An 18,411-nucleotide genomic window follows, 5' to 3' on the forward strand; every position below is an offset into this window, starting at 1 on the left:
CTACTGTGTCCAACCTGATTATCTTGCATCTACCTCAGCGCTTAGTTCAGTGCTTGGCACATAGTAAACGCTTAACAGATACCGATTATTATTATCATTGGATAGATGGGCCTGGGAGTCAGAAGGTCGTGGGTTCTAATCCTGCTCCGCCCCTTGCCTGCTGCGTGACCTTCGGCAAGTCACCTCACTTCTCTGTGCCTCAGTTCTGTAGAACCTGTAAAATCCCTTTCTGTAAAATATCTATAATTCTATTTACCTATTTTGCTGCTACTGATGCCTGTCTACTCGGTGTTTTGTTGCCTGTCTCCCCCTTCTAGCCCGTGATCCCGTTGTTCGGCAGGGATCGTCTCTACCCGTTGCCAAACTGTACTTCCCAAGCGCTTAGTACAGTCCTCGGCGCACAGTAAGCGCTCGATAAATACGATTGAATGAATCGAGACTGTGAGCCCCACTCGGGACAAGGACTGTTTGTTTGTATCCGCCTCGACGCTCAGTACAGGGCCTGGCACTTAACAAATACCATGATGAGGATGATCATTATGATACAGTGAGTGTTCGGTAAATACTCTAGTGAGATCTCTCCAAGAACGTGCACTTGTGACATCTCTAGGAGGCATCCCACGCTGCCAGAACGGGGTACACGTTCCTGACTTGACTCCGCAAGGAGCTGCCCCGGTCCTCTGGCCCCCCGGTGCCCGCCCCTTGCGACCCGCATGGCCCCTTCCGTCTCCCAACCCATCCCCTCACCCCCCAGCTTATCCAAACCAAACTGCCCAGCGAGGCCGGCCGGGGGATGCTGGTCTGCCGGCCTCGGGGCGCCGTGGGCCAACCGGCAACCGCTCCCCCTCTCCCGGCCGGACCCGCTCCGTCGCACTCACAACTGCACTCGAAGGACGACGGTCAGCAGCCCGAACAGCAGGCCGGCCAGCAGCCCCAGATCGAGGCCCAGAACGATGGACGCCAGGCAGGTGAACACCCAGATCACCTAGGAAGACAAAAATGTCACTGCTCCTGGCTTCAGGAGACGCGCCTTTAGAGAGTAACGACTCAGTTCAAACGACAGTCGATCCTATTTATTGAGCGCTCACTGCGGGCAGAGCACCGTACTGTGCGCTCGGGAGAGAGTCGGTAGACACGTTCCCCGCCCACGATGAGCTTACAGTCTAGAGGGAGAGACAGAGGTTAATATAAATAAATAAATTACAGATACGGGCAGAATTCCACCACCACAAGCCCCCTTCCCGCCTGCCACAAGGGATACACACGTTGACCTTCTGGTAAATCCTTTCTCCTGCCTCGGTCCTTACCCCGAATGGGAGGGATTCCATCTCCTAGCTCACCAGAAAACCTGGGCCAACACCTCAGTAATGTTACAGAAACCGTTCCTCGTCCTCCGTCCTAAGGGAGGGTTCCCACTGGTGGCTGAGCTACGACGGGGTGGGAAGATTGAGCTCTACTTTTCCCGTCCACTCCCCCGTCGGTTCTCTGGAACAGCCGGGTGGGTTGTGGGGTTCGGGTTTATACGCGGACTCTGGTCCGTGAAGATGGGGTCCACCGTGTTGCTCCCCGCTTGGGAAGCAAGTCGCTAATTTAGCCCGAGTGAGGGACTCAATCCACCCCCAGTATTCATTATGAATAATAATGACGGCATTTGTTAAGCGCTTACTACGTGCCAAGCACTGTTCTAAGCCTTATCATTGAGAGTAATAGCTATATAACAATACTAATTGTGGTGTTGGTTAAGGGCTTACTTTGTGCTAGGTACTGTACTAAACGCTGGGGCGGATACAAGCAAATCGGGTTGGACGCAGTCCCTGTCCCACGTGGGGCTCACGGTCTCAATCAACTTTTCACATGATGAGGTGACCGAGGCCCAGAGAAGTGAAGCGACTTGCCCCAGGTCACACAGCAGACAAATGGCGGAGCCGGGATCAGCACCCACGACGCTCTGACTCCCAGGCCTGTGCTCTATCCACTGCGCCATGCTGCTTACGGAGCGCTTACTCTGGCCAGGGCACGGTGCTGCTCACTTGGGAGAGAACGGTAGAGATGCTCTGCCTGCCTTGGGTTTGACCGGGCGACTCCGGTCCGGCTTTCGGTCCCAGGCGGAGTCTTGGGAGAACGGGGACCCTCTCTCCGCCCTTAACGCCCCTCATGGCAGAAAGGACACTTGGAAGCCAGATGTCAAGGACGGCAGGCTGCCCGGTCACTCACCGCGTCCATCTTATTCTGCCTCCACAATCGAGGGACATCGCACACCTGCATAAACATCCCCTTCAGGTTGGCGATGACGACAGCAGCCAGGACGGACTGCCGGGAGAAAGCAAAACCAAGCTATTTGCGGAAACGCCTTTCCACGTGCCAGTCCCGCAATGCTTTGTCCGTTCCCCGATCGAGGTGGAAATTACGTAGCCACACAGGTAGCCTACCTTCTGCAAGGGCTCTAGCAGTTTTCCTAGAGCCACGATGGCCACCAAAACCACCAAGGCGGAGACGAGGCCCGCGACCTGAAAGACAGGAGATCTTGTATGAGCAGAGGAGTCTTACACAGACTCCGGAGTCGAGGGGCTGTCATTCCGTCTGACGCGCTGTCCAGTTCCCACCAGCCACAGCGTGGACAGGCGCCTTCGGGGCATCTGTCATTCTCACTGCACCCCTCCAGGCCCCTGCTGCAGAAATCCTGATGACCCCTTCCCTTTTTTAAATAAAATGAATGGTATCTGTTAAGCACTTACTCCGGGCCGGGCACGGTATTAAGCCCTGGGGTAGATACAAGATAATCAGGCCGGACACAGTCCCCGTCCCACGTGGGGCTCACGGTCTTAATCCCCATTTTGTAGATGAGGTAACCGAGGCACAGAGAGGTGAGGCGACTTGCCCAAGGTTATACAGCAGACGAGTGGCGGGGCCGGGATTAGAACCCAGGGCCTCTGACTCCCAGGCCCGGGCTCCATCCACTAGGCCACGCCGCTTCTCCCCTTCCAGGTCCCTGCTGTAGAAATCCTGATGACAACCCCCTTTCCGGGGCTGATGTAGAGAATAACCCCGGCTCAGAGCTCAGGGTCTGTGATCGTGACCACCGCATCCTAATAATTAATCATTTTGGTACTTGTTAAGCGTTTGCCGTGCTCTAAGTACTGTACGGAGTATTGGGGAAGATACAAGCTAATCGGTTGGGACACGGTCCCTGTCCCAGGTGGGACTCACGGTCTAAGAAGGAAGGATTTAATAGGATTTAATCCTATTCAATCAATTAAAGGCATTTATTGAGTGCTTACTATGGGCAGAGTACTGTCCTCTTGGGAGGTGAAGTCCAACCGAATCGATAGACAGGTTCCCGGACCCCAAGGGGCTCATAGTCTCAATTTGAAAGCCAGGAGTGTATAGTTATCTCTCCTGAGGCATTTTAGGCTCCTGGAGAGGAGGGATTACATCTCCTCCAACCTAATAATAACAATAACGTTTTTTGTTCAGCGCTTCCTATGTACCAAGCACCGCGCTACGCACTTGGGTAGAGACAAGATAATCCAGTCCCACGTGGGTCTTACGGTCTAAGTAGGAGGAGAACGGGTGTTGAATTGCCACCCTGCAGATGAAGGAACTGAGGCACAGTAAGTGACTTCCCAAGGTCACGTAGCAGACAAGTGGCAAAGCTGGGATTAGAACCCAGGTTCTCTGATTCCCCAGGCCCGTGCTTCTTCCACTGGGTCACGCCGTTTCTCCGATCGATCAACCGATCGTAGGTATTGAGTGTTTACTACGTGCAGAGCCCTGGACTAAGCGTTTGGGAGAGTACACGACAACGGAATTAGCGGACGCATTCCTGCCCCACAGTGGGCTTACGGTCTAGAGGGGGTGACAGACATGAGTATGAATAATTAAGTCATTTATAATATATAATTTAAAGATATAAACGTGAGTGTGGTGGGGTTGGAGGTGGGGCAAATATCAAACGTCCAAAGCCAGAAATCCAAGCCCAAAGATGACGCAGAAGGGAGGCGGAGCCGGTGGAAAGGGGGCTTAATCAGGGAAGGCCTCTTGGAAGAGGTACGACCTTAATAAAGCTTTGAAGGTGGAGAGAGCGGGGGTCCGGCACGTACGGAGGGGGAGGGAGCTCCAGGCCAGCGGGAGGATGTGGGAAAGGAGTCGGCCGCAAGATAGACAGGATGGGGGCACAGTAAGTAAGCTGGAGCTAGAGGAGCGCAGTGCGCAGATTGGGTTGCGGTAGGAGATTAGTGAGGCGAGGTGGGGTGGGGTGAGCCGACTGACTGCTTTAAAGCCGACGGCAAGGAGACTCTGTTTGATGCGGAGGTTCTCGGGGAGTGAGTGAGTAGACGTGGCCTGAACGCTTATGTCGATAAATGACCCACGGAGCAAGCCAAGTATGGACTGGAGTGGGGAGAGTTACAATAATTAACAGGCACGAGGATAAAGTACCACACTTAGCAAATGCCCAAATTAATTAACGAGTACCATAATTTCTGACTTACGACTTGGTGGCACGATCTAGCCGGCTTAACTCCGTTACTTCCCCCAAGGGTAGTTGGCCGCGCTGTCCACCGCGTCTGGACAGGCCGCAGACACGGAGCTGACGGCGAGCCGTGGAGAAGGACTGAACTCTTTATATAAGTGCCAAACTAGTAACCCTGTCCCTGAGGCCACCTGAGGATGCTGATGTTAGCAGACCTGCTCGATCGACGACCGACATTTTGGGCTTTCCGCTTATAACACGGCCCCTTCTCCGGTCCACCTCCAGCCCAAGACCTTTGTTCACTCCGGGGGTGTCTCAGGGCTGTCACCAGGGTGAGGGGAGAGTGAAGAGCATCCCCGGAAAGGAGCTGCCGATCAAGCAGACGACTAGGCCAGTGAAGAGGCAGGCAGAAGTACAGAAACCCTCCAGTCCCCACTTATTCCACCCCACATTTATTCATATTTCAGGCTGACTTCAACCAAAAAGACTGGTGTCAGCTGGCAGATAGCCTCTGTCAAGGTGAATTCCATAAAATGATTTCCGATTTCTGCTATCGGGGACTCCCTGCAGGCACAACCCCTTTCTGTCCTGTCACAGCGTCAGCCTCGGTTGTTATCTGGCCCGTTTACCTTCTCTAGAAACAAAAGCTCTCGTGGCTCAGAAAGAGCAGAGATCGGGGGGAAGGAGAGAGCCCCTCTACCGGCTTCACCCAGTGACCAACCGAGGCTCTGCTGGGTTGGCTCCCTGGGGCCGGGCCAGGCTGAGACGGAGAACGGAGACTCTGAAAGAAAGGGGGAAAGGGGAGAGAGAGAGAGAGAGAGAGAGAGAGTGTACCAAGGAAAGGACAATCAGAGGAGAGACGGTAAGGAAAACAGTAGCAGTTAGAATTAAAGTTAAAGTAGTGGGAAATTACAGGGAGCTAAGGAAAAGGAGTTTAAAGTAGATTCAGAGAGAACCAATTAGGCAGGACAATGACAGTTTCTGTCAAGGGTTGTTAAGGAAAGGGGTGGGGCGCGGGAGGGTGGGTATAATGAATGCTTGTTGAACTTCCTGGTGGCAGGAAGCAGTTGTGAAGGCAAGAAAGAACTTATTTGCAGGTTAGGCTGGGAAAAAAGACCCAAGATCTATTAAAGAGGGAGATGCCTCTTCCCAAAGAGTCAGTGCAAAGATAAACTTCCTTTCGAGAACTGTCTCTTTTATAAACACAATCTCCAAAGGTCCTCCAGGCTCATGTAGGAAAGAGCTATCTCTGCCACAGGGGCAGCTGCAGGAGAGAAGGGTCATGAAATGACTGCCGGGAGCCTCAAGGCCGGACACCGGGACTCGCAACCTCGGAACTCAGTATCTATTTCAGAAATAAAATCCCGAGTAATCTCTAGGCTCGCTCCGTTCCGTGCCCCTAGGATCCTGGCACCCGCGATTTCCAAATATAATGGGTCCCTGTGTGTGTGAGGGGTGATATTGGTTTACCTAAAAGCCATTACCCTGTGGAACCCCGTGCCAATCAAGGGTTGTTTATCCACACACACATTCCTGAGGAGGAGAGTAGCCCAAGCCTCATGAGATGAGGGGCAAGTCCAAGGGCTGAAGGTCAGCAGCGTTGACCCAGCCTTCGGGACCACTCCAGGGCCAGAGAAACCTCCTCTCTTTGAAACCCGTCGACGAGTTCAGGCCCGCTAACATTTCTGACCGTTTGCCTCTCGCCGTAGGGGCCCCTGGCTTTTCTGTCCTTCAGGAGCTGTGGTTTTCTTCCATACCCTCAAACCAAATCAAGACTACTTATTGAGTATCGGTACTAAGAGCGCCGTACTAAGCACTGGAGAGCACGCGATATAATTAAGTAGAGAGGATTCCTGCCCTCGATCTAACCGGAGAGGGGGACGGTAGAATAAACTACATGTGGAAGGGAGGAAAGGGGGGGGGGGGGGGACGACATGTACTTAAATTAGTGCTGGAGCAATAAGCTTGTAAGCTATGTCCAATAAGTGTTACAGGAGGTTCAGAGTGCTTAGGGGAGGAGGTAGCACGGAAGCGATGAAGGGACAGTGGTGAAGCTGCCTGTGAGGGGAATTGGAAATTCATCAGGGAAGGCCTCCGGGAGGAGAACGAGAGCTGCGGACTGGTCAGATACGAAGGGCAGCGGGGAGGACGTGAGCAAGAGGTCGGCAGTGGAACCGATGAGAAGGGGACTCAGCGAGGAGGTGAGCTGGAGATGAACAACGAGTGTGAGCCGGGGTGCGACGTAAGAAGAGTGTAATCATAGTATAGTGTTGGGTAAACACTATATACAAAGGTCTGAAGTAGATACAAAATAATCAGGCAGGATACAGTCCCTGTTCCATACGGGGTTCACAGTCTAAGTAGGAGGGAGTAGGATTTAATCCCCATTTTATAGATGAGGAAACTGAGGCCCAGAGAAGAGTCGGCCAAGGTCACGGTGTAGACAAGTGGCAGAATCAGATCCTCTGACTCCCAAGTCCTTGCTCTTAGGCCAAGCAGCTTCTCTCGGGAGAGCTGATTAAGTGCCTTAAAGCTGACGGTCCGCAGTTTCCGCTGGATACGGACAGGAATGGGCAACTATTTGAGGTATCTGAGAAGCAGGGAGAAGTGTGCACAGAAATGTTTTAGGAAAATGATCCAGGCAGCAGAACGGAGAGGGGAGCCCCTTGAAATAGGGAGATCAGAGAGGAGGCTGATGCGGTCGCCGAGGTGGGATACACCAGTGTCTGGCCCAGCGTGGTGGCTGTTTGAATGAAGAGGAAAGGGCGGATCCTGGAAATATTGGGGAGGAAACTCTGACAGGATTTGGTGGCGGGCTCGGTGTGGGTTTTGAAGGGAGGCGATAAGGATAATGTAAAAGTTACGGGCTTGAGAGACAGGAGAGGATGGTGATGTTGTTTCAACTATGACGGGAAAATTGGGTGGAGGAAAGGATTTGGGAGGGAAGGTGAAAGTTTCATTTGGGGACATACTGAGCTCGATGTGCAGGAGAGACAAAAACGTAAAAATGTCCCGGGAAGGAAGAAGGAAGGAAGGCGGACGCGAAGGGATGACCGTTGAAGCAAGGAGAACAGGGAGTGAGTGTAGGTTGAGAAAAGAAGGGGCCCTGAACTTGGGGGACACCCACAGTGCGAAGGAAGAGCTGCTGAAAAAGACTGAGAAGGAGAAGCCAAAAGAGGTGAGAGAAATTTAGGAGAGAACTGTGGGGAAAATCAGTCATACTTATTAAACGCTTAAGGTGTGGAGAGCACTGTACTAAGCGCTTGGGAGAGTACAACGGGGAAGGTAGACGTGTTCCCTGCCCTCAACAAGCGAGCGCCTCTGAAGAGAGAGGTCTAAGGCATCAGAGGGAACAGAGAAGTTGAGGACGATTAGAACAGAGCAGCGTCTATTAGATTGGGGAAGAAGGAGGGCACTGGTGACCGTGGAGATAGGGGAGTCTCTGTGGCATGAAGGGATGGTTAGAAGGTCAGGAAGGGAAGTCGAGGAGAGGAAGTGAAGGCTCAGGGTTTCGGCGCTTGGTTTGAGAAGTTTGGACAGGAATGGGGCGAGGGAGATGGGGCGGTAACTAGGAGGTCCAATGGGATTCTGAAAATATTTCTTTGAGGATAGGGGAGATGCGAGCGAGCCTGAAGGGAGAGGGGAAGGAGTCAACAGAGAGTGAGTGGCTGAAGATGGTGATCGGTGGGAAAGAAGAGGGGACGTGAGGGTTTTGAGAAGCTGGGGAGGAACGGAGTCAGAGGCGTAGGTAGAAGGGTCTTTTTTGAAAGCGGGTTGGGGAACGGTTTGAGAGAGAGCCAAAACGGATGGGAGTGGACGTGAAAGTGGGAGGGAGTTGAGGAGGATAAGGAGAGATCTGGGGGCTACTTACTAGAGGGTCATATTGAAATACATTCCAGAAGTTACACCAGCACACAGTCACACACACACGAATTACCTTTCTTCCTATTCTATTTGTAACCATTTTTGTTTGTCTCCCTCGGAAGAGATGTAAGCGATGTCTTCTTCGAATATCAAGGACAACTACATAAAAAGCGTAAGCTCCTCGTGGGCAGGGAATGAGTCTTGTGCTTCTGTCGGCCCTCGCCAAGTGCTCGGTTCGCTGAGCTGCCTCCGGAGAGCGCTCGATAAATACCGTTACAGCGAGCTACTGTTAAAGCTTTCAAAAAAAAAAGGAGAAAGTGGTGAAGTGCCATAGGATAAGAGGACAGGGACCAAGCAGCGTGGCCTAACGGAGAGAGCACGGGCCTGGGAGTCAGAAGGATCTGGCTTCTAGTCCTGGCTCCACCACTTGCCTGTCGTGTGACCTCGGGTAAGTCACTTCACTTCTCTGTGCCTCCGTTACCTCATCTGCAAAACGGGGATTAAGACTATGAGCACTCTCTGGGATGTGGACTGCTTCCAACCCGATCAGCGTGTATCTATCCCAGTGCTTAGGACAGCGCCTGGAACGTAGTAAGCGCCTATATACCGTAGGAAATAAAAAAGAGTTATGGGTTCTTGAAGTGAGAGGCTCTTGATGGAGGTGCTAGGCACAGTGACCCGACGACGTCTATGGTTTCAAGCCTCCATCCCCTGTCCGACTTCCACCTCCACTGCCCCGCTCAGACTGCGGAAGGGGAGAGACTGTTAAGCCCTGCCCTGCTCAGGGCCCCCCCATATGTGGCAGGGCTTTTTCACAGTCCACGAGAACCTGCTTTCATCTCGTCTCCCTTTCGCTCTTAAAGTTCCTCCTCCCTTTTCCAGCTCCCTGGGGTTTTCCCAACTCTGATCCGAGGGCCAGAAATGTCCCCGGGGATGCGGTCACCCCCCCGGGGCGCCCCTGCTCCCCCGGACGGTCTGGGGGGGCTCCTCAGCTGTTTCCCAGAAGGCGGGCCGTGGGGAATGGGTTTATTATTGCTATTGAGATCTGGGCAGTCCAGAGCTCACTTACAGGAAAAGCCCGGATCACACTTGAGAGCCCCAGAAACGAGTAGCAAAGCAGAGTTATATGGCAGAAATTCCAAAAGGCCACCGCCGCAGCCTCCGAGAGCTCTGAGGGCCTACCCTGCTGCGGATTGGGGGTGCACTGAACCTTCAGGACCCCACACAGGTGATGGGATGGGGTTCATTCAACTCCACACACCCACACAAAAATCCCGGCAAACTGCCCGGCCTACCCTTACACGGGAAATACGATCAAAACCGGTGACATCTGCCTATCGGTCAGTCAGTCAATCAATCACCGGTATTTATCGAGCGCTTACTACGTATAGAGCCCGGCGCTAAGAGCTTAGCATCTCCGCAAGGCCGGTGTAAACCGGGATGTGCCGCGTTAGGGGAGGACGGTCGCTCTCTACGGAGTTGGAAAGGCCGCTTGCTATGGAAAGGTGACCGTGCGGGAAGGAGAAACCAAACAAATTTCCCAGCTGAGAAGGTAGCGCATCGATTCCCATCTGGAGATTAGGTTTTCCTGAACCTCTCTGGCTATTCAGCTCTCCCCCGTGGACAGGGCATTCAATTCCAAGAAATCCCCCACTACCTGTGTTTTTCCACCGGTGCTCTCCTGGACGGCAGTCCGGGACAGGGCCGTGGTAGCCACAAAGCAGGAGAAGAATCCCGAGAAGATGTTGCTGATCCCAAAGGCAATAAACTCCTAAGAGAAAGTTTAGGTAACGATGAAGTCACACGTGGTTTTTTTTTTTTCCCTTTTGATGAGGCTCCTTCAGCGAGTCTTACTCAAGAGCTATATTCTCCCACGGCCCCGGAGCCGCTCGCGACACCTGGGTAGTTGGGGCGAAGGCGTTTTTTTTTGATTCCCCAAGAGGTTCTGAGGTTAGAGATCCCCTCAGCCCCCCACTTCCAGTCGTTGTTTTTAAGATCGGGAGTTCAGAATCTGCTACTCCCGTGGTGATCCCTGGCCTGCCTTGGGGCTACGATTACTCACTCATCTAGTGCTGGGGGCTATTAGCATACCTGCAGCCTCACGTGCAGTGTTTTCTTGCCCGGAAGATCTTGAGGGATAGGGAGACTCTGGTCCTGTGTAATTGGGAATCACTCAGCTGATGGGATTGCTACAGAGGGTTTTCAGGAACACGCTGTACAAGTGAAGCCTTCTGCGGTATGAAACGGGACACCGTATCCGCCTGGGCTGCCCAGGACGGAGTCTGGATACCTGCAGAATGCGATGTTGAGGCTCTGTACCCGCTGTGAGTTGGGAGAAGATCATTTCCTCTCCTGGGGGAAACCTGGACTAGCTTGAAAATGGGAATGCTGTGACAGAATGCTATGTTTTAGAAGTCAAAGATGTCCTTAGCCCCCGATGGGAGTCACCCTGAAGCTCGTTGCGTGCGTGTTTCTTACGCTGTACGCTCCCGAGTGCTTAGTACAGTGCTCTGCACACAGTAAGCGCTCAGTAAATACTATCGGCTGTCTAACTGCAGGCACCTCTCTGAAGGGGAGCCACCGGTAAGTGCCGAGCTCTTTCTCCAGCTGTGAGCCCTGGAGAAGATCTTGGTCAGTCAAAGCTTTTCTGGAAAAGGGAGGTGGGAGAACCTACCTGGTTTCCATCGATCGAGTATCCATATTTGGTGGCGTACACTTTCCCCACGGACACGGCGATGGCATAAGCCACCACCGCTATGGAAAAGGAGGCGGTGATCATCTCCGAAAACATGCTCACGGACGGAATCTCAGGGGGCAGAAACCTACAGAACGGAAAACGGACACAGTGACAGCGTCCTCCCCGGCCGGAGGCTGCCTGGACGCCGGCCAAGGTTTTGCGAATCTCTTAGGTCCACAAACCCGCTGCAGCTGAGAGTTCCTGGAAAGCTGACCAGGGCCACGGAGCACAGGAAGATCACATTTTCAATCTGTTTTAATAATAATGATAATGACGATGGCATTTGTTAAGCGCTTACTCTGTGTCGAGCACCGTTAGATAAAGCTAATTAGGTTGGACACAGTCCCCGTCCCACATTGGGATTCACCGTCTTCACCTCCATTGTACAGCTGAGGTAACTGAGGCCCAGAAAAGAGACGTGACTTGCCCCAGGTCACACAGCGGACAAGCGGCAGAGCCCGGATCAGAACCCCCGTCCTTCTGACTCCCGGGCCCCTGCTCTATCTTTTTTCCCTTTAAAAAGCCCTTTTCCTGCAGTCTGATTCGCTGACAACCGGCAGATTTCCTTCAGATCTGCAGTAAGGGACTAGTGTCCACGGCTGGCCTACGTAACTCTAAATTTAGTGTTTGACGCCCACAGTTCCTCGCCCGCTCCCCCTCCTTGCCTTCTTTGAAGATGATCTTAGGCCCAGTCGTGAAGAGAATCAGGAGGAGACCCACTATAATGCGGCTCCCCCCGTCACTCACACGCTGCGTGACGTCGGGGAGACCATTTAACTTATTTTAATTACGGCGTCTGTTAAGCGCTTACTAGGTACCAGGCACTGTACTAAGCGCCGGGGGTGGATACAAGCAAATATGGTTGGACAGAGTCCCCGTCCCCCATGGGGCTCACAGTCCCGATCCCCATTTCACAGATGAGGTAACTGAGGCCCAGGGACGTAAAGTGACCCGCCCAAGGTCACGCACAGCAGACAGGTGACAGAGCTGGGATTAGAACCCATGACCTCAGCACCTCACCACTTCACTGCGCCCATTGGAACCCCAGAATCTCAGCACGTCCTCCGAGCAGAACTGGACTCACCCCCTCGGAATGGACTTCACAATGCCGGCATCGTAGCGCTTCTCGAGGTCAGCGCCGTACGAGATGGCCGTAGCAATTATCGTCTGAAATAGACCCGGAGGGGGACAGATCGTGTTCGTTCTCACGGAAAACCCTCTTCCCAGGCCGCCCCTCCAGCCCGATCCCGTCCCGGGTGTCGGGGTGTCGGGGGGGGGGGGGGGGGGGGGCGGCGGGGGCCGGGCTCACCACGATGACTTCTACGGGGATGGGCACGGGGATCTTATGCTTGAAGCGATCGTTTATCTCTTTGACGACCACGCAGGTGACGATGGTGAGCAGCCCGGCAGTGAGATCCGCGATGTTGGTGGTGTGGATTTTCGCAAATATCTCAGCCAGAGTCTGTAACGGAGGAAGCGATCGTCGGCCCCCCCCCCCCCCCCCGTCTGGCTCAGACCCCAAGCCACCGCCCGGCGGAGCGGCTGGGATGGGGCCGACCCGAGATTCGACGGCGCGGGCGCTGGGAGAATCAGTGCCCCGCAGGGAGGAGCAGAAAGGCTGAGGGAGGTTTGGAAAGAAGCGGCAGGCAAGGGGTGGCTTGGTTCATTCATTCCAACGGATTTATTGAGCGCGTGCCGTGTGCAGAGCACTGTGCAATAGGGCAATAAGCAGTGACGATCCCTGCCCAGAGAGAGTTTCAGAACGGGAATTTCTGGGTTCTCCTCACCCTTTCCCAGCTCAGGGGGCGACAGGAAGAGGTCTGGAACATTCCCCTGCCTGGAACATTCCCCTCCCAACCCCTGCCTATCCAGCAGACGACAACCTTTCCCCTCACGTCTCCTCCAGGAAGTCTTCCCTGACTAATCTCTCATCTCCCCACCCTATTTCATCGCTGTTATTTCCACTGTACTATTTCCCGCCAAATGCACCATCAATACCCGGGAGTCCACGCCCCGCGGCACTTACATCCATATCTTTATACTCGGTCGCTTCACCGACTTCTTATTTTGGAGTCTGTTTCCCCCACTTGACTTAAAAATCCTTGAGGGCGGAGATGTTGAGAAACCAATAAGACCTAGTGGAAAGAGCTGCCTGGGCCTGAGAGTCAGAGGACCGCGGGTTTAAGTTGTGGGTCGGTGCCTCGGTTTCTTCATTTGGAAAATTCGGATTCAATCCTTGTTCTCCTCGCAGTGTGGCCGAGTGGTTAGAGCACGGGCCTGGGAGTAAGCAGGTCACGGGTTCTACTCCCGGCTCCGCCCCCTGTCTGCTGCGTGACCTCGGGCGAGTCCCTTCACTTCTCTGGGCCTCAGTTACCTCACCTGCAAAATGGGGATTCACGGGGTGAGACCCAGGTGGGACGGGGGCTGTGTCCTACCCGGTTGGTTAACTGGTATCCACCCTAGCGCTTAGAACAGCGCTTGGCACATAGTAAGTGCTTAACAAGCACCATAATTCTTCTTCTTCTTTCCGATTAATTAATTATGGTATTTCTTAAGCGCTTACTATGCGCCAGGCACCGTAGCGGATGCAGGCAAATCGGGTTGGACACAGTCTCTGTCCCGCACAGGGATCCCAGTCTTATTCCCCATTTTACAGAAGACAACTGAGGCCCAGAGAAGTCAAGTGACTTGCCTAAGGTCACCCGGCAGACAAGTGGCGGAGCCAGGATTAGAACCCGTGACCTCCCGACCCCCAGGCCCGGCCTCTATCCACCACACCACGCTGCCTTCCCTGACGCTCCTGGGCTCCACCCACAGAAAAATACCGGTCCCTACCTGCCTCCTGGGTGACTCGAGGGGACCGTTTCCATTGGAACACGTTTTCCGGGACCCAAGGGCTTGGGCCTGGCCCACTTCGCTGAGGAGGAAGCGGCACACGCAGCGTGGAAAGGTACTGGGTGATGCGTCCGCCGAAGGGCCCGGAAAAGATGGCGCGAGGGAGAGGCGGGCTGGGGAACGGGCCCGGTCGAGGAGCAGGTCAGAGCAGAGGCCCCGGAACGTTCCTCATTCCGAAAGATCCTGGGTATTCCTGGCTCACCCCCCCCCCCGAGCACTACCGGCCACTGGGGTGCTAGTGCCGGGCCCAGAGGCAGCCAGAGAGGGTGGGCCGCTGGTCTCGCTGAGATGTGAAATGGGTGTCCACAACTTTCCCCAAGTGCCTTCCCCGCCTCTCTCCCCTATCCTTGACCCCTCCCCCTCTCTTGTTGCAAAATCCTGTGGGGGGTTTTTCCCCTGCTACGGCGTTTCCCAAATCCTTCCCTTCCTCTCCGCCTTAGCCCAGGCCACTGTCACTAACCCGGCTAGACCACAGAATTTGCCTCCTCACCGAGCTCTCTTCCTCCGATCTTTCCCTTCTCCAGGCCACACTCGCCCTTCCCCGTGCCTCGAAACCTAGAATGCTTTCCCAGCCGTCGCGGCAGCAGGCGGGAATTTCTGATCGCGCTACTGAGGGCGTGGGCTAACCGCCGTGTGGCAAGCGCTCCACGAAGAGCTGGGGAGGATACAAGTCGGGCAGGGCCCTGCTCACTTGCCCGAGGTCACACGGCAGCCGAGGGGCAGAGGCGGGATAAGAACCCGGGTCCCTTAACTCTTCCATCTGCAAACTTATTCTCTTACTTACCCTCTTCAGGTCAAGAGCTACAAACGACACACGACGCGTGACGGCTTCCTACCCTCCCCAGATTCAAAGCCTTATTGAAAATCACTTCTCCAAGAAACCCTGCCTAGCTCAGACCTCGTTCCCCTTACTCCCTCTCCCTTCCACACCCCCTACGCACGTGCATCTGTAGCTTTTAAGCCCATCATAGTCAGATCCTCCGCAGCCTGACAGCATTTAGGTGCTTGTCTGTAACTTATTTTAATGTCTGTCTCCCCGCTCTAGACTATAAGTTCCTGGTGCCCAGAAAGCGGGTTCTCACAGTTCCGTTCTCTCCCAACCACTTAGCCCTTAGGTCTGCATACAGTAAGCGCTCAATAAATACCACTGATCGCTTAACTGAACGATGGTTAAGACCAGTGTCTCTCACTGCCAAGTTGACAGGCCGCAGGGATTTGCGAAGTTCACCTTTCGGGTCCAATGATCCAAACGTCACTAATAGATGATTTAAATGTCGCCCGTTTAGAGTTCTTTCGGAACCACAGGTGGCTCGTCATAACGGGAGGCCGTGTTACCTAGTGGAGAGAGCCCGGGAGTCGGAGAATCGGGGTTCTAATGCCGGCTCTGTCACTTGCCTGGCTCGTGACCTTAGGCGAGTCATTTCACTTCTCTGGGCCTCCATTTCCTCAGCCGTAAAATGGGGGTTCAATACCTGTCCTCCCTCCTAGTGCCTGGCACAGAATGATCACAGTGGTATCTGTTAAGCGCTTGCTACGTGCCAGGCACTGTATCAAGTGGTGGGGTGGATAGAAGCAAATCGGGTTGGACACGGTCCCCGTCCCACTTGGGGCTCACGGTCTCAATCCCCATTTTATAGATGAGGTAACTGAGGCCCAGAGCGGTGAAGCGACTTGCCCGAGGTCTCGCGGCAGACAAGGGGCGGAGCCGGGATTGGAACCCATGACCTTCTGACTCCCAGACCTGTGCTCTATCCACTAAGTCGCGATGCTTCCCACAGAAAGCACTTACCAAATATCTAGGTGGGGAAAGTGTCTGCCAACTCTGCTTACTGTACTCTCCCAAGTGCTTCGGACAGTGCTCTGCACCCGGCCAGAGCTCAATAAATGTGACTGACTGATTGATGATGATGATTATCGCCAGTCCACACGTGACTGTGGCTTCCTGTTCACCCCGAATCCACGCGGGCGGTCTCCCCCTGTTTAGGGTTCTTCATTCGAGAAGAGCACCAAGAACGTAATTCCACGAGCAGATCGGGGCCAGGTGGAGTCAGTGTCCCTCCAACCCAGAATCCTGTTTCCGACCTTCTCCCGCGGACCCTCGGAGGAGCGGCGAGGAGCAGAGCCGCCCATAATATCAATCGGGGCATTGTTCGGGACTACGGCCCGGGAACCCGAGAATCTTAAAAGTATTAAAAAGTGAAGCCGATTGCTGGAAAAGCCTCTGTGCATTAGACCTGGAATGCTCTGTCCCCGAACACTCTGCATTTATCCTTTACGCAGATGGAGGGTAGAACGGCTATCACCTGGAAGCCCCATTTGGAACGGACAAGCCCGGTTCCGGGGCATCTGGAGGCAGCCTGTGATCTGGGAGTGGGGTTCAGGAGAGTCCTGAGCGTAGTAATGATACTAATAATGATGATGGTATCTATCTGCTAAGGGCTTCCTATGTGCCAGGGACCGTACTAAGCGCTGGGATGGATACGAGCAAATTGGGCCGGATACAGTCCCGGTCCCTCGTGGGGCTCGCGACCTCGATTCCCCTTTTTACGGATGAGGGAACTGAGGGCCGGAGGGGCGAAGGTCACACAGCGGGACAATCGGCGGAGCCGGCATTAGAACCCAGGACCTTCTGACTCCCAGGCCCGTGGTCTCTCCACTACGCCTCGCTGCTTCTCATCACCAAGACATACACACCACCCACCGGGCCGCTTCTCGGGCAGGCGGAGGGGAGGCGTCCTCGCCTCCCAGGGCTCCGACCGGCTGGGGGCCGGCTCCCGGGAGGCAACCGGGGACCGGGGCTAAGGGCTCAGCCTAAAATTTCTGGTCAGCACGAGGGGATTCCCAAAGCCTCCCCGCCGATGGCAGCGAGCGCTTGCCCAGGAAACTCCCAGCAAGAGACGTCGAATCCGGTGGCAAAAGGAGAGGGCCGACCGACCAAGACAAGGGTCCCGCCCGAAGCCGGAGCAGTGGGTCTCCGGATTTGGGGCGGAGCGCTCCGACTCTCCCCTAGGCCGGAGTTCCTCGCCCCCTTCGTCCCTCCGGACCCCCTGCCTCTCCTCCCCCGGACCCGAGGCTCGACCCTGCCGGGGCTCGCGCCCTCAGACCCCAATCTCCTCACTCCCTGGGGCTCTGTCCTGTCCCTGCTGATGACGACGGCGCTTGGTAGGCGCTCACTGTGTGTCGAGCACTGTTCTAAGCGCCGGGGTAGCTACAAGGTCATCAGTTTGGACACAGTCCCTGACCCACACGGGGCTCACCCTCTTAATCCCCATTTTACAGATAAGGGGACAGAGGCCGAGCGAAGTGAAGTGACCCGCCCGGAGTCTCACAGCAGACACGTGGCGGAGCTGGGATTACTGATTCCTGCTGACTCCTGGAGTCAAGTCTGCCCCCCTCTCCCTTCCCAGAGGCCCCTGGTGGGGGTTCATTCCTGCATTCGATCGTATATAATAAATAAATAAGCGCTCAGTGAGCGCTTACTGCGCGCAGAGCACTTTACTAAGCACTCGGAAAGGACAATTCAGGAATGAACTGACTCCCTCCCTTGGCCAGGGTTTGCTGTTTGCTGTCCTGGATCGGTGGCTTCCAGGCTCCCAAGCCTGGCTTGCCTTGCCTGGCAACTCTACCCTCTAAGGCAGGAGTGAGGCTTTAGTCATCCACACAGATGGTTCCAGGACACAATAATAACAATCAGGATGGTTTCTGTTAAGCGCTCGCCAGGTTCCAGGCACCGTACTGGGCGCCGGGGTGGACGCGAGCAAATCGAGTTGGGCACGGTCCCCGTCCCACCCGGGGCTCACAGCCTCAGCCCCCATTTTCCGGACGATGTAACGGGCCCAGAGAAGCGAAGTGACTTGCCCACAGCAGACGTGTGGCAGGGTCGGGATCAGAACCCACGCCCTTCAGACTCCCTAGGCCCGCGCTCGATCCATTAAGCCACGCTGCTTTTCGGGGAGGTGGAGAGCACGGAGTTCTGGATCCGAGATCCTGCTGCCCCAGGAAACCGCTGGGCAGGCACAGGGAGGAGGGACAGAAGCAGAGGCCGGTGGGATCAGCCCAGGGGGGTGGGGGGGACATTCCGCCGCGCCACGCGCAGGCACGGGGCCCCGGATACAGCCGCAGAAAGGCTGCCCCGTCAGTGTGCTCTGATTTTGATTCCAAAATCTGCCCCTCGAGAGGGCTGTCCAAGGCCTGGGCAAGAAAACGGAAATCTGTCCCCCGTCTCAGGGGGTAAGATTCGGAACACTTCCTGGTGAATGGTCCCCCTTAAAGCGGGGCACTTAGAGGCACCTGTACCCACTCGAAACTGCCCCGTACCCTCTCCAAACTGTTCCGGAACCTCCCCAGAACGGTTCGGTGCCTCCCCGACCTACTCTTGCGTCATTCCAAACGCTCACCGAACCTTCCTGGTACAATTTTTTTCCCCTAACGGTATTTGTTAAGA

The 18,411-nt window shown here is 54.8% G+C and overlaps 1 protein-coding gene across 1 annotated transcript in view; it reads right to left on the reverse strand.

Annotated features, from left to right (window-relative positions):
* The window catches only part of SLC26A4 (solute carrier family 26 member 4), a 41,993-nt gene that overhangs the window by 16,588 nt on the left and 6,994 nt on the right, over positions 1-18,411 (reverse strand). Inside the window, exons 7-13 of the mRNA XM_029078121.1 lie at positions 12,382-12,534; positions 12,157-12,239; positions 11,010-11,157; positions 9,993-10,106; positions 2,430-2,507; positions 2,215-2,310; positions 879-985 (exon numbers count right to left, since the gene is read on the reverse strand). Coding sequence (XP_028933954.1) covers positions 879-985; positions 2,215-2,310; positions 2,430-2,507; positions 9,993-10,106; positions 11,010-11,157; positions 12,157-12,239; positions 12,382-12,534 — 779 coding nt within the window. The remainder of the gene's footprint in view (positions 1-878; positions 986-2,214; positions 2,311-2,429; positions 2,508-9,992; positions 10,107-11,009; positions 11,158-12,156; positions 12,240-12,381; positions 12,535-18,411) is intronic.

This window comes from Ornithorhynchus anatinus, chromosome 13 (assembly GCF_004115215.2).
Source record: "Ornithorhynchus anatinus isolate Pmale09 chromosome 13, mOrnAna1.pri.v4, whole genome shotgun sequence".
Taxonomy (NCBI): domain Eukaryota; kingdom Metazoa; phylum Chordata; class Mammalia; order Monotremata; family Ornithorhynchidae; genus Ornithorhynchus; species Ornithorhynchus anatinus.